The 16752-nt window shown below is 46.6% G+C and overlaps 1 protein-coding gene across 1 annotated transcript in view; it reads right to left on the bottom strand.

The window, feature by feature from the left end:
* Positions 1-16752, bottom strand: part of ctnnd2a (catenin (cadherin-associated protein), delta 2a) — a gene marked incomplete at both ends in the record, with an annotated part of 202027 nt that overhangs the window by 27909 nt on the left and 157366 nt on the right. Inside the window, 4 exons of the mRNA XM_079754879.1 lie at positions 706-856; positions 4273-4446; positions 8749-8931; positions 11157-11274. Coding sequence (XP_079611005.1) covers positions 706-856; positions 4273-4446; positions 8749-8931; positions 11157-11274 — 626 coding nt within the window. The remainder of the gene's footprint in view (positions 1-705; positions 857-4272; positions 4447-8748; positions 8932-11156; positions 11275-16752) is intronic.

The raw sequence follows: 16752 nt of genomic DNA, 5'->3' as shown, positions 1-16752 counted from the left end.
CAAATGCGTTGCATTATCATTGATGGATGAGGTTTAGGGTCGTGCCTTGATGCTGGCAGAGCCCTGACTGTATCATCTCCATCACCCCGGCTTACCCACAATGCAATACTGTATTCTGTATGCTGTCATCCTATCATCTGCCGCCGCTGTGTGTGTGTGTGTCTCTCATTGAGTGCCGACCAAGAAAACAGTGAAAATGAACACTGTACCCAGGATTTAATTTCCTGGGGCGTTTGTTAACTTTATTCTTTCATTTAAACATCTTTAATGCTGTGTGTCACAAAAGTGTCAAAGCTGCATCTCGGAGGTATCCGTTTCACTCTGGGCGACATGGTAAAGGACTACAATATTTTCTTTTTTGACAAATGACAGGCTTCACAATTTAAACAGCATTATGTATCATTTAGACACCCTGTGGACGTTCTAGAGAACATTTTCGTACTCTCACTCTGACTAGAAAAACCACAGAATAGGAGAGAATAATCAACGAGGGTCAAAGTTGTCTAATTCAGATTCAACATGCCAAATATATACAGTATATATATATATATATATATATATATATATATATATATATATTCTGGTCTTCTATAGAGCAAAGAGCGCATCGAGTGGGACCGAACGGCATGGTGTTGTCACGAAGCAAGCATTCGGTTAATCCCTGCACCCCCCCCCCACCACCACCTCCCCTAGGAAGGGACTCACCGATGAGCTCCTTGTTCCGGACGTCCAGGGCCATGTTACGCAGGGCGGTGGCCACGGCGCACACCACCCGGTCGTTGTCTATCCTCAGCAGCTCCACCAGGATGGGCAGGCCCTTCTCCTTACGCACCGCCGCACGGATATACACCGACCACTGGGGAGGAGGAGGGGGGTGGAGAGAAGGGTGAGGGAAAATGAGGAGGAGGAGGAGGAGTAGCGAGTTGGTGGGAGGGGGTAGAGAAAGAAGAGGAGGAGGAGGACAGGGAGGAGGGGAGAGGAGGAGCAGGAAGTAAGGAGAGGGTGAGAAGGAGGAGGGAATATGAGGAGGAGGAGGAGGAGGAGGAGGAGTAGGGGGAAGAGGGGGGAGGGTGATGAGGAGCGAAAAGGAGGAAGGAGATGAAGAGGAGGAGGAGAGGGAGGAGGTGGAAGATGGATAGGAGGAGGAAGGGGAGGTGGATGAGAAGAGAGGGGGATGAGGAGGGAAGAGGAGGAGTTGGAAGAAGAGGAGAAGCGGGTAGAGCAGGGGGAAGAGAAGAGTTAGAATAGACAGACAGACAGAATTTGTGTCTGTCAGTGTGTACAGGAAAGACCAGGTTCCTTTTGACTTTTGACTGAAGTTAAATTGTGCTCGTGGAAATAAAGAATTAATCAGTGATTAATCCCACCCCAATGTCCGGTCGGGTGTTAATAAAGTATATCTTATCTTGAAAAATCTGTTAATATGACTAAAAGAATAGCCAAACATTAATTAAATATGTACCTTGTTCTAAGGCTGTACTTCTGCATAGAGTGCATGATATTGGGAAGGGCAGAATTAAGAAGAACGGACAGAGTTTGGGTCACGGAGTGACCTCAGAAAGGGTCCACGGGCAAGTGCCCACTGCAACAAATATCAACTTTTGACTTTTAGACTTTGCGCTTCCGGAAAAGGCGGCACTCCAGTGTCTACCGCCCGCGTCCTCCTTGACCTCGATTCGCTGAAGCGGACCGGATGTCAGCCCCCAGGATCCCATTGTTTTTACCACCCCTACGCTCAGCATCGAAACACACTCACACAAGCGTTCTCGGTTGAGAAACTGTTCTCGCAAGACCGCTGAACTAAAGCCCTGCACTGCAGTGTTAGCCGCCGTGCTACGTAGCTTACTGCGGCAACAGAAGCAAGGACACTTGTTGCCGGAAGACAGAAAACAATGTGAAAATCAAACTTTGTTGATAACCAAGAAGCAGTACCAGGCTATTGACTTTGAGGGGCCATGAAGTCTTCTATATGCCACCTACCTCGAATCTCTATCCTTCCCATTCAGTGCCTGGATATTTTGTACATGAAACGTCACGGCCGGAGCACAGGAGAGCGAATCTTATTCAGAAAGATATCTTGTCTTGACGAAGCAACAACTTCAACAATGCCTGACAGCCCTCCACTAAAACAGGATCTTTCCCCAAAACAAATCGCACTCAACTTTCTTGTTGAAAATGAAAATGAAAACGCAGACAAATTGGCAATATTGTCCTGGGAAACTGATTAGCACTTTTGCGGTTCGCCAGACACAGTTGTGAACACCACGCTTTGCAGTTTAGTTTTTTTTTTACATAATCAACTGAAAAAATACATTTTTCAGTGTGAGTTGGCGTGAGGAAGGTCCTGGAGCACGGCCAAGGAGAGTGTGTGAGAGCGCCAAGACTAAAGTGGTCCGGAAATACTGTCTCCTCACACTGCTACTCAGTTCTGATTTGAACATACACACACATACAGACACATACACACACACAAAAACTCACACATATGCATGTACGCATACACACAGACAAGCATGCATCAAACACACACACACACACACACACACACACACACACGTACATAAACACAGCTGTGCAATAACACACAGATGTGACGGTACACACAAACATACAAACACACACACACCCATGCACACACATATAAAACACAGCCATGCAATAATGCCCAGGTCTGCACGTACAGACACACACACACACACACACACACACACACACACACACACACACAGACACACACACACACACACACACACACCATATCCTCCAAACAGAAAATGTGGATTTCAGGATTCACCCTGCACCACATCATTTCCCCTTTGTTCCCCTTCCCTTTCGATCTACCTCCCTCTTCCATCTCTCCTTTTTCTACCTCGCTCCCCCTCTCTACCCCCCCCCGTCTCTCCCTGGCTCTATCTATGCCCTGGTAGGAGACGGGGCGGGCCCCAAGGGTGCATGTGGAGGCTCCAAACAAATCCGAATCTGATTCACATCTTGCCCACGCACGCACACACACACGCACGCACGCATGCACGCACGAACAAATGCACACACACACACACACATCTTCAGGACAGCACGGAGATCATCCATGTGCCTTCCTGTGGGTCTCTCTCACTCTCTCTCTCTCACTCTCTCTGTCTGTCTATGTCTCTCTCTCTCTTCCGCCTCTCTGATTTCTTTGTCTCTCTCTCTCTTCCGCCTCTCTGATTTCTTTGTCTCTCTCTCTTCCTCTCCATGCTGTAATGTCTTAGTTGAGTCTGGATCTCTGTTTCTGTGGGTGAACGCAGGTTATTGCCCTTTTGTTCACAGTGCCACAATACGACTTTATGATGATGTATTAATGCAGCAAGGCCCGCATTAAGCGATGGTAGAAGATAATCTCACATTTACCATTACTTGGAAGACGATGTGAGATTGCTTGTATGCAAATCTAACTTTCGAAAAGCCAAATGGAACACAATCTTCCCTGCACTAAGAATACTCAAATGGACCGTTTTAGGTTTAACCTCAGTAGGAACGGTAGTAGGGAAGTTCAAATGAACTAAACCATATTGCCTTCAAGAAATAACAGTGGATACCTGTCATCGTAATGTACAAAGGTTTCAGTTTCACCAAATTATTTGAACCGAATAGATATTTGTATGAATATATTTCACACTCTCCACGTTGAATCTGACAAAACCCTTGAAAAAATCCACAAGTTAATACAACTCTCCTCTCCTTTCACCTTAAAATGTTCACCACCATCCACCTTCGTACTTTGCAACAAATGCAACAAATAAAAAATCACCCCGAAAAAAACGAAAGAATAAAACAAAACGTTATTTTTTTCCAAGTCTCCGATCATGAGGTTAGACCAAAGGAGGCTGTAGGTGGAACGCAACACAGGCAAGTTAATATCCCTCCATGCATCCCCTCCATTTCTAGCCATCGCCCTCTCCCCCTGTACTCAGCCCGCCCCATCTTCCAACCCCTACCCTCCTCCTTCTCCATCCCCCCTATCCCCCACTCTCCCCATCCCCCTTGTACTCCATCCACCCCACCTTCCACCGTACCCTCCTTCCCCCTCCCCTTGCTCCGTCCTCCATCCCCCATCTTCCAACCCTGCCCCTCCACCATCCGACCTACCCCCCACCCCCAAGCCCCCAGCCCTCCATGCCCACCTTCCATCCCCCTATCCTCCCCCCACCCCCCAACCCCCAGCCCTCCATGCCCACCTTCCATCCCCCTATCCTCCTCCCCCACCCCCAACCCCCAGCCCTCCATGCCCACCTTCCAGCTGCCGGCGGCCAGGTTCTGCAGCGCCCCGGCTGCCCCCTCCAGAGTGTCCGGGTTGGAGCACTCCGACAGCAGGGTGAGGTAGGGCTTGACGATGGTCGGGTGCCACAGCATCTGCACGCCCTTGGGGGGATCGGCAGTGTCGGGGAAGGGTCCCACGCCGTCCCACTGTGATCACCGGGGCGTGGGGGGGGGGGGGGAAAGAGGGAAAGCGTTCACGTCAAACTCTGCGAGACAGTACAACTGACAAATTTCGTGGACGTGGACGGTTTAATTTTAAATTGACATCTGCTCTCTGGCGCCCCAATGCGTGTGTTTGACAAGTGGCATGACTGTGTGTGCGGTAAAGGGTCTCCTTTTGCAGCTTTCAGATGGCTTGTGGAGCAGATCAAACCCTCACTACCTGTCTAGGACCGCCAACACACTCCTTGTCACTTTACAGAGTGTAGACTGAATTCATAAATATATGTATAAGTACTGTATATTCATAATAATACATTTTTAACACAGAGAAACATTCAAAAGGTAGGCAGGAACACAACATGTAAAATGTAACGTATGTAATATTAATAACACAGATTTCATCAGACCAGCGTTACGTTGTTACTTATCTTCCCAACACTTTGGAATGAGAAACAAAAGAACAGTGATGGCAGCGGTTGAACCATGAATCTCAGGAGAACATCGCTTACTACAAGGCCCTCCATGTCACACCTGAAATACACGAGTTTGACACCGCTTTCAGGTGTGGCAGACAAGTTAGAGAACTCGCAGTGACATATTTCACTGCCAGATCATACTGCCACTATAAGTCTCCCTGATAGTTTCAGAGAGAAGCCGAGAAACTAGAGGCAAGGGTGGTGGTGGAGGTGGAGGTGTTGATGATGGTGGTTAAACTTCGGTTATTCCTCTAGCAGCCCGGTGGCAATTAACCCTTCTCACCGTGAGATGAAGCAGCTTCAGCTAAGATCCCAAAACTCACAACTATGATTATCATCTCCATCAGCAGCAGTGCCTATACCCATGTTGGCTGTGTTTGTGTGTGTCTGTGTGTGTGTGTGTGTGTGTGTGTGTGGATGTGTCTGTGTGCATGCAAGCATGCAGGTGTGGACGTTTTTGTGTGAATGTGTGTGTAAGTGTCAGCCTGTGTGTTTGGGTGTGTGTGTGTGTGTATGTGTGTGTGCAGAGCGAGCAGGCAGCCTCCCAGAGTGTGAGTGAACGTGGGTTGTGGTGGTGATGTCTCTACTTCTTACAGTATACCGTGACCTATTTTAAAAGTCAAAGAGAACAGGTTGAGCACCAGGGTAAATGGCTTCCTGTCAATCTGCAGAGCGGTAGAGCGATGGAGAGACAGAGCGATAGCAAGATGAATAGAGAGAGGGAGTGGCTCTGTTCTCGGAGAGAGAGAGAGAGAGAGAGAAAACGTGTGTGATTCTAATATCGGGCAATCAGGGAAAACATTTATCTCCGCCCGCTTTGAGTGAGGCATGCGGCTTCCCGCCTCTTCCCGTCGTATCTTCCTCTTCATTGTCCTCCTCTCTTCCTCTCGGGGGAAGTCCCTTGATATGTGATCCTCTGAACACTGCTCCCTCACCTCTCTCATCCCGTGTCTGTTCTCGCTCTTTTTTTATTCCTTCCTCTGTCCCACCAACCTGTGTTCTCTATCCTTTCTTCTGTTTCATCTCTCTCTCTCTCTCTCTGCCTCAATCCAGCCTCACCTCCTATCTTTCCGTTCCCCCATCCCTCTCCCTCCTCACCGACTTACCCAACAAGGCCGCTACTGTATATCCCAAACCCCCAACAAAACGCACAGTGATATATGTGTGTGTATGTGCGTACACATATACATGTGGGCATGCATGTATGGGTTGGATGTACAGAGATGTGAGCTTCTCTTTGATCACGCAAATCAAAGGCTTCTGGCGGTTTTGATGTGTAATGTAACACGCAACGTGCTTCCAGATTCCCGGGCCTCAATGGGAGAGAGAGAGAGAGAGAGAGAGAGAGAGAGAGAGAGAGAGAGAGAGAGGGAGAGAGAGAGAGAAAGAGAGAGAGGGAGAGAGAGAGAGAGAAAAAAAAAGAGAGAGAGAGAGAGAGAGAGAGAGAGACGTTCTGATTCCAGTGTTATCACAGTCCTCCTTGCTGATTAAGAGGCACGACGCAGCGCCATGCATGCGTCAGAGCATGTCACAACAGCCCCTTGTGTGTTCAGAGTCCTCGGGAGATTAAATGCGTAGCCGACAAAAAAAGAAAAAAAAGAAAATGCCATGGCATTGCAACGAGATAGCACTTTTACATCCAGTCAACGTGTACGTTTCATATCCTCGTGATGCTATGGATGTCCAGAGGAGGAACACATTTCTGCACACAGCAATGCCAAAATAATTGAGTGTAAGGGATTGCACAGAGGTGGCACTGTTGAATAATTAAGATATACATTATTTATGAGTTAAACGGTTTGGTCTTCTTGGCAGGGGTCAAGCATATTCAGATGAGTAATGGTGAATATCTACAATATATATCTTATGTTATTATCACTTCTTTTTTCCTGGGCTTTCTCCTAAAAAAGCACAGCTGTGTGTGTGTGTGTGTGTGTGTGTGTCCTTGTGTGAGAAAGGGTGTGTTTGTGCACAGACACGCCTACACATATGTGTGCGTATTCTTCTGTGAGAAACAGTGTTTGCAACTGGTATTGCCCGTGTGTGTGCGTGCGTGTGCGTGTGTGTGTGTGTGTGTGTGTGTGTGTGTGTGTGTTTTCGCGCAAGTGCACCTGTGTCCATGTGTGTTTGTGTGCACGCACATGCGCGGATCTTCAATTTAGAGTGTTTAGGCTCAGCTCAGACTCCAGTGCAGCAACTTGGCCTTGCCGTCTCAACCCTCTAATAAATGATTAAGTAGGGTACATTACAGTCTGCCTGGCCGCCTGCCTCTGCCCCCCCCTCCCTCTCTCCCGATAACTCTCCCTCTGCCATCTCCTTCTTTTTTCATTTTCTCCATTTGTCCTCCTTTCTCTCTGTCTCCCGAACCTCAGATCACCCCCATCAAGGGTCTTCACGCTTCGACGCTCCTCTGTTTGGCTCCTCTCCCTCACGCTCTGTCCATCGCTACCCATCCATCTCTGAGTCCTAGCCCACCCCCAGTTCCCCCCCCCCCCAGTCGCATGTCTGTCTTTTCCACTGTATCTATCTCTGGCACACGTATGTGACATTAACACATTTTCTCTAACTATCTTTCCATTGGTGAGTATTTCCCTGGTCTTTCCCTCCTGACTCCTGTCTCGTGTCGGCGCATCACAGCCGTGCGCCGTGGTGAACCTGGCCGAGATCTTCTGACAAATTGACAACAAGTCCGTGGAGAATGTCAGCGCTTTAATACCAATGGGAATGGGAGAGAGAAGGAGAGAGGCGGGAAGGAAGAGAGACCAAGCCCCGCACAGAGAGGAAGAGAGAGAGACAGATAGAGAGGGAGAGGTGGAGACAGAGAGAGGGAGAGAGAGAGAGAGAGAGAGAGAGAGAGAGAGAGAGAGAGAGAGAGAGAGACTGAGAGAGAGAGACTGAGAGAGTAAGCGAGAGAGAGAGAGCGAGAGAGAGAGAGAGAGATGAGGTCCAGAGAGAGGGAGATCTCAGACAGCCGCAGAAATCCTGCGAATTATGTGGATTTTGGTTACATTTTGTATGAGTTATTTTTCTTTGGAATCACAAAACATAAGCTAGACTTCAACTGATGACAGAGTCAAAGAGAGTGCTAGACATGCAGCTCCAGAGTCTCCCTTTCCAATGCATTATAGAAGACTATGAAGCTTTTTCAACTGGGCATGCCGAGTACCCTCTGATCTACCCTGGTTTTTCCTCAACTCCTTCTTCTTCCTGTTCCTTCTATTATTAACCAGCGAGGGCCCCTCCGACTCAGAGGCAAGAGGAGAGGAGAGGCTCTAGACGTTTCAAACGCATGGCGCCCCTACGCTTGAAGAGCCACATAGGCTACGCACTAGTACACTAGACCCTGTAGCTAGTTGTAAGTCAACTAGTTACTACCGGAAGGTTGCTAGTTCAATCCACGGCTCAGAGTGTCGAGGTGTCCCTGAGCCAGACACCTAACCCTAACTGCTCCCGACGAGATGTCTATCACCTTGCATGGTTGACTCCGCCGTCGATGTGGGAATAAGTGAATGTGTGAATGAAGCTTTGTAAGTCGATTTGGGTAAATACGTCTGCAAAATATGCAACGTGCGAGCACAGAAGAGGCTAGTACGCTAGCTGCAAATATGCTAGCACGAATGGCAAAAGTACGACTGGCAGTCGCACAGTAGCACAGTAGCATGCTACTACATCAGCCACTAGCATGCTAGCTGCGAGTAAAATAGGGGATTAACACTGGTCAATGGTTTGATTAGTATATACTGGAAGTATATATCCTTCATTGTGTTCCATTGTTTTGTCTTTTTGGGGGTTCCAGTGGAGGGCCTTTTACCTGGTCGGCGCCCCTCTTTTTCTTCTTCTTCTTGCCCCAGCAGCCTGAGCTTTCTCCGTCGCGGCCGTTGGCGTCGCACAGCAGGCCATCCAGCTCCTCCAGCCCCCCCTGCTGGCCGTGGGACGTCTCTGCGGCCAGGCGGTACGACAGGTTCCTCAGGATGCACACACAGTTCTCGATGGTCTGGGAGCAGATGGGAAGATGGGAACAGACGGGAACATGGGGACACAGTGGACAGGGGACATGATTAGCTTTGATTGGCTTTCTTAGGTTCTTAGGAGGACACAGAGACAATTGGACACACACACACACAATCAAACACACACGCTCACACGCTACAAGGCAATAAGTGAGAAGGATTGGCCAAAGACAGTGGGGAGTGGTAGAGAGACATTGATGTATATTGAGCAGGAGAATGATAGAGACGAGCTAACTGCGTCATAGCCCATTTAACACAGAGTTCTGAACGCACCCCCCCCCCCCCCCCCCGCCAGCCAGATATACTAGAACATATGTATTGTTTTTGTGTGTGTATGTGTGTGTGTGTGTGTGCGTGTGTGTGTGTGTGTGTGTGTGTGTGTGTGTGTGTGTTGGAGTCCATGCGTGCGATAATGTCATGTTAATTTGCATATGTGTGAAGGTATATGAGGAAGTGAGAGATCGACAGCTTATGTTCATGTTGTGCGCTCCAGAAAACATGCCCCTGTGTTTGCAAGTATGCATACATATGTGTGTTTGCATACTACTGTTAATTTGGCCGGATCTAGAGTGTGTGTAGGAAGCTGAGGGTTTTCTTGAAGAATAAGTGGAATTCAACAAATTAAGTGAAAATTGTTGAAGAAAAATCATCTCTGGTCCAAGACGGCAATGACTTTGAACTGTAATTGAAGGGTCTCTGTTTGAGAGGCTTTTCTCGAAACTTAACACCATCACACACAAACAACCTTCACTCGTGTCTGAAATCCGCTTCCAGCACTCTAATACAGTTCATTTCAGAGCACAAGCATTTCAATTTCAACTCGGCGATGCGCTATCCGCTCTACTTATTTATTTCTGGATTTACTTTCTTTTGTTTTTCGTAATATCACACTGTTTGGCATTCAGTCAGAAAATAAGTCAATCCTGTTCTCTGTTGTCAATAAATTATATTCATTGCAAATTAAATAACAGGCCTATTTCTCCGACTGCCAGCTGAAAGGTACAGGCGTTCAATCCCCGAAGCTTGTGGCCTAAATGGTTGCAGGGCTCGGTGGTACAAATAGGGATTTGTGGTACAGACAGCGGAATTCCATTTAAGAGGAACAATTGGCTTTAACTCACCAGCAACCAACTTCTAACCCTCTTAAGCCTTTTATGTCTTTGGGAAAGAATAGCACCTGTCCGCCCGCGTATTGATTGATGTGATCATACCGGGAGATCATACCGGCTGCTTCCTGCTGGGTCCCGGGTGGAGCGCACACCGTGTAAGTTGGTTAGTTTAAAGTGACAGTTCAAGCAAGTTTAAAGAACATGTGACAGAGTGGGCGTGAGGAGCTGTGTGAGAGAGAATGAGAGCGAGAGACAGATAAGACGACTGAGAGAGAGAGAGAGATAGAGAGAGAAAGAGAGAGAGAGAGAGAGAGAGAGAGAGAGAGAGAGAGAGAGAGAGAGAGAGAGAGAGAGAGAGAGAGAGAGAGAGAGAGAGAGAGACTGAGAGAGCAGAAGAGGGAGAACTGTCTGAGCACTGCAGCGTTAATACACGGCTCTAATGCAACGATGACCATTGGCCGGCACGGCTGCCAATCAATCTTGGTTACCGTGGTGACAGCCTTGTCCCCTGCAGTCTCGGCGGGGCAGACGTAGGAGAAGGGGGTAGGCGTTTAAAAAGTGATTAAGGACGGCCATTTAGAGAGAGGCTTGGAGACAGAGAGACCTTGAGGAGGCAGCCAACCATAGCAGCTTTTTATATTGACTGTCTCACAAACACTCCAAGCCACACACGCACTCATACGCACACAGACACACACACACAGCCAGAAAGACAGACATGCTAAACCTCTCATAGGAAGATGCACGAAAAAAAGAACAGACAGATGGGTCGAAGAGAGTGCACAACAAATGACCTGTCCTTACACACACACACACACACAGGCAGGCATGCACACATGCACATACACACAAGCACACACACAGAGGTATCCAAATGTAGCTCCCTACACACTCATGCACAGCAAAAAAATACACACACGCGCACACATACACACACAGAGGTATCTAAAAGTAGCCTCCAACACACTCACACAAACACACACAGGTATATAAAAGTAGCTCCTTACGCACACATGCACAAACACACACACGGACGCACACAGTACCAGTGGGGGGTTGATTACGTGGACATATGAACACAAACACACATGTGCTGGCACCTTGCTGTCGATCTCGTTGCTGCCCAGAGCGGTCTGGATGACGAAGAGCAGGGCGTCCGTCAGTCCCTCGCACTCCCTCATCCTCCTCCTCGCCTCCTCGCCAGCCGAACTCACGTTCCTGCAACACACACACACACACGAGACACAGGATGTCAGAGAGAGATACTTCACACACACACAAACGCACACATTGTACAGTATGTGCAGTGTGTTTGTTTGTGTGTATGTACATGTTTGTGTGTATATGAGTACAAGAACGTGTGTCTGTGTCTGTGTGTGTGTCTGTGTGCTTGTGCGTTTCAGTGTACTTGTGTGTGCGTGCGTGCGTGTGCCTTTGTCGCTGTATATGTATTTGTGTTTATTTGCCGGTGTGTTTGTGTTTATGTTTGTCGGTGTGTGTGTGTGCCTACATATGGGACTTCACAAAAGTGTGTGTATGTGTGCGAGCGAATACGATGAGAGGCAGAATGCGTAACACAGAGAGAAAAGGACAGAGACAGATACAGAGATATAGGGAGGATAACACCGGGAGAGAGAGAGAGGGTGGGAGACAAGGAAAGGCAGTTCATAAGAGGAGATCAAATCGATAGAGGAAACCGTAGACTGGAACCACCTAGAAAGGGGACCATTAGGATTCTTCAAACGTCCGCACGCGTAGCCCTGACGCCCGCTTCAATTTAAAGTCCGGTGGAGTCGAAAGAAAGAGAGCACAAAGCTCTCTCTTTAGTCAGTCGGTCGACGCCGGAGTTTCGTGGGGGCGACTCGCGCCGCTGCCGCCGAGAAACACCGGCTTTGATTCTCAAACAATATGCTTCCTTTATAATCAGAGAGTCAGGAGTGTGGGGGGGGGGGAGCAAATAAAAGAAGAAGAAAGATGCGGGAACTCAATTAAAAACTTTGGCGCAGCCTAGCGGAACGCCGGTAGGAGAAGGTCAAGTCATTTTCACCCGATTTGAATGCTAATGGGCTTTCGAGAAGAATTAAGGCAAAACACACAGACACACGCACACTTAACGATGACAACGACATTCCTTGGTGGGAGCTGATGGGAAACAACAGCAGGAACTCACTCAGAACTCACTCCGCCTTGACAACTGTTTGAATTGCCGGGACTGTCGGTGGGTGGAAGTCAAATACACTAGACACTTATGGAGAGCGAGCTATGGAGAGCGAGAGAGAGAGAGAGAGAGAGAGAGAGAGAGAGAGAGAGAGAGAGAGGATAGACAGAGAGAGAAAGTGAGATATAAGTGCGTAGGGCGTTCTTTATTGCTTATAAGCCTTTAGCCTTGAATTCGCTGAGTAATGCTAAAATTCCCGTCAAGACTTTTATCTGACGCCTGAAACGTGGGAGAAGGTGCTTAGTCCTATGAGTCAACGCTAAAAAAGGCAAAAGAAAGAGAGTGAGAGAGAGAGAGAGACAGCAAGAGAGAGAAAGAGAGAGAAAGAGTACTTATAGTAAGATGTGTGTCTGGGTGGTCAAGCATGAGTTAGCTCTCGTGAATTGACTTCCTTTAAAACGACTTTCTATTTAAAAGACTTCCTTCCTTCCAGTATGTCACACAAGTCCATCTAGAGCACATCAACACTGCCAAATCATTTGACTCCTCACTGTGAGGTCAGCTTTTTTTTCAACCTAGATTCATCATTATATTGAGTCCAACTCATTCTGTATGTACCCTTGCTCAGTCGATAAAAAAAATTCAAATTTGAAGAGGTATAGTGTTTCATTTTATTGAATAGCCATATACTCCACCATTCCATCTGGTAGGTGGAGACGTGCGATATCTCTCTACACCCCAAAAGTCCACTACAGATTTCTCAAAAATACATATTTCTCCCTGCTGTTTAAAGCTTACTCTATATCTGCACAAACAGCTGTGTTAAAGTCAGCTATTTTGACCACGACAATGATATGACTTATTTTGTATTTTGTGTATTTGTGTATAGGCTTCTGTGTGTGTGTATGTGTGTGTTTGTCAGTTTGTGGGGCCTTATGTATGTGTGTGATGGAGACTGTGTGAGAGTGACAGTATGTACGTGTGTGTGTGTGTGTGTGTGTGTGTTTGTGTTTACTTATGTAAGTCAGTGAATGTGTGTGTGTGTGTGCGTGTGTGTGTGTCTCATTATGTATGTGTATGTGCACATTTGTGTTTCTGTGTGTCTGTATGGCTGTGTAAGTCAGTGAATGTGTGAGTGTAAGTCTGTGAGTGTGTGTGTGTGTGTGTGTGTGTGTGTGTGTGTGTGTGTGTGTGTGTGTGTGTGTGTTTATGTACGAGCATGTACACGTGCTTGTGGGCCCCCAATCGCGCAGTAATGAGGCGTGGAGCTGCAGCTTAGTGAGCCTCCTCCTAGGCCTGGCTAGCTGGTGGCTAGCAGAGGGGAAGGCCTCTTAAGTGGTATGAGGAATCAGGCGCTGCTGTGTTTGACATGTCAAACCTCTGGTCCAGGGGCCATACCGGGCCATGGAGATCCGGGCCCCGGGGCCACTGTCTTGGGTCTCATTAGCCGTAGCTTTCCAGTGACTAACTTGCCTTAAGAGGTTGTATCCATTGGCAGAGGAGAGCGACCAGAGTCATGCAAACAGATGGAGAGAGAGAGAGAGAGAGAGAGAGAGAGAGAGAGAGAGAGAGAGAGAGAGAGAGGGAGAGAGCGGGAGAAAAGGGAGGGATGGTTTTAATAGAGGAAGGGGGAGACAGAGAGAAAGAGAAATACATCGAGAGACAAAGATAGAGACAGAGAAAGAGAGAGCAAAAGAAAGTGACAATTGTAAAAGGGATAGCAAGATAGTTTGTGTTGATATCCCTATGTCAAAGGGTCAGAGGTCAGTAAAAATTTCAAAATAAACAAAGAAATGGCCATATACAAACGATAAGGCTTTAGCAATTGCATGTTTTAAGAGATAATCTGTGAAAAAAAATAATCCTACCAATACAAGTAAATTATGTCTAATGTCTGTATTTATATGCGCACAAAAGTGTGTCGCTGTAGGAAAAGGGATTTCATTTGAATGAGACTACAGTCTTTGCGCAGCGACTAATACATTTAAATACCTGGGTGGCATGTTCAGATGTGTGCTTTAATCGAACAGGTAATCTCTACCAGTTAACGAGCCATTACACACTAACACCTCTTCCTATTGGCTGTCACTCTCCATTAATTTGGTTTAATCCATTAGGCTGCTTGGTTAAATAATTACCTATCAAGCTCCTTTGGGCACAGAACTCAATCAGGAATCCCATTCGGTTTAGTGAACAGAAGTAGAACACACCAAAACGATGCAAAGCAGCACTCAAGCAGTGTTTAAGACAAACTGCTAACTGACTTCATGAAAGAGGTTGTATAAATATCAGTTATTTGTATAGTATGGATGTTTCATGTGTTTCTGTTGTCTGCCGTGTTGTTACGAAATCGTACATTTTTAAGGCAACCTACATTTACACCAAACTAGACTTAAAACACCAGAAGCAGTACCCCCCCCCCCCCCCCCACACACACACACACACACACACACACACACACACACACACAAAATGGCGTGAACGAAACAACAAAACTTTAATTTCCGTGCTTTCATTTTAATTCACATGGATTCTGTTGGGAGCACAGATTGTTCAGTAAGTGTGTTAAAACAACCGTGGCATATCAAAGATATATTTCTTTAGGGGGAGAAAAACAGAGGCAGACTATTCAGCCTCACATGTTTTCTGATAGTGTTCAGAGCATGTTTCCCCATCTCGGCTGTGATAAGCAATCAGAAACCTGCAGGGAGGCTACAAAACATCCCCTGGATTAAAGACGTTGAAACCCCTACACTGGAGACGCCTGACTAGAAAATGAATATGTGTGTGCTTATGTGTGTGTGTGTGTGTGTGTGCGTTGAAAAGTCGATTACACAACATATGGGTCCAACACAGTGTCGAGCTGCTTCAACAGATGTGCACACACACACACACACACGCACACACAAAGGCACAACCACACCCACTGACTCATTCGAATGTTAAAGCCAGCACCTGATGCTCTGACACCAGTTCATTCCTATTACCATATGCAACACCCCCATAAACTGCAGTGATTTCTGGGACTAATTCAGTTTACAGCCTCTCTCTCTTTCCCTCTCTCTCTTTTTCCCTCTCTTTCCCTCTCTCTCTCTCTCTCTCTCTCTCTCTCTCTCTCTCTCTCTCCACACACACCCAGACACATACATAAACAAGCACACACAGAAACAAACACATACACACACACACACACACACACACACACACACACACACACACAGGCAGCATCTAAACTCTATATTAGACTCAAATGTAATAAAATAGCATATAAAGCATAAACGTTTATTGCTTGTTTTTGTTGCAACCAATAACTGTGCGGCGGCCCTTATCCAGATATTCTCTTCTTACATAATTCCTCTGGATGATGACAAGGCTCGTAAAATGCCAAAACCAAAAAGTGTCTAGTGAATGTTTTAAAAATGGCAGAATAAAAACCATTAAATAATATACGTGCACTCAAAGTATATATATATATATACATATTTATTCCTCTCTCTCTCTCCCTTTTCCTTCAATTATTGCAAAACCTCGCTCAGACACTCTCTCTCGCTGATGCTCTATCAATTTACTATCAGTCTCTCTTTTTTGTTTTCGTCTCCATCCCCCTCTCTCTGTTTTATTCCTCTGTCTCTCGGTTTTAGCTTTCTTCCCCTTCCTCTGATCTCAGATTACTTTCTCTGGCCCCAGGAGGGCCCTCCCTGTGTTGTTGTTGTGTTGTCGACTCTGTTGTTTCCCTCCCCGTTTCTCCTCTTTTCCAATTGGATGTGCAACTCCACAGCCTGGACCAAAGCGGTGACAGCATCATTTGTCATCGCCCGGTGACTTCGCACACACACACTCGCGCACACAAACTCTTACGCATTCACGAAACACACAGAAATGCGCACATGCATAAATGCTCACAAAAATACCCTTGTGCCTGCACACATGCAAAGCCTAAACACACACAAACACACCTTCAAACAGACACCTACAAACAGGCACAGACTCAAACACACACGCTCGCTCACATCAAAACACTCCCACTCACCCTAGAAGAACTTAAAACATGTCTCTTCCTCCCCAAATAAATCCACTTGTCAGGTTCCAAGACAATCTAAACTGCACTTTCAAAAAAGACTGTGTGGGAAACACTTTCAACACAAATAAAGAGTGTGGTTCAATCCTGGCTTAGTTTATCTTGCTGGTAGCACTTTACACTATGGCTACAACGATTATCCGTTATTAGCACTGGTGAATGCAATAAAAAGCATTGACAATTAGGATTCAATTCAGAGTAATGTCTAGTTACAATGTATTTATGGTGTTCATGTTTACTACTGATGTTCATGTATAGGTTATGGTTTTTCATGTTAACTAAAGTATTAACTCAGACAATTTAATAGGGTTGTGCAAGGGGGACCATAATAATGATTTTTACTACATTAACTAATTGAAATTGCTTAATAAATGTACCCGTATTGTAAAGTACTTTAAAGGAAGCACATCAACAGAGTCTTGGCTCTATTCATAACCCCTTCTATGCATACAAGGGCTGA

The sequence above is a fragment of the Pollachius pollachius genome (assembly GCF_949987615.1).
Source record: "Pollachius pollachius genome assembly, chromosome: 17".
In the NCBI taxonomy this organism is placed as follows: Eukaryota; Metazoa; Chordata; class Actinopteri; order Gadiformes; family Gadidae; genus Pollachius; species Pollachius pollachius.
The sequence above is the reverse complement of the archived record's forward strand: the minus strand, read 5'-3'. Positions and strand labels throughout refer to the sequence as shown.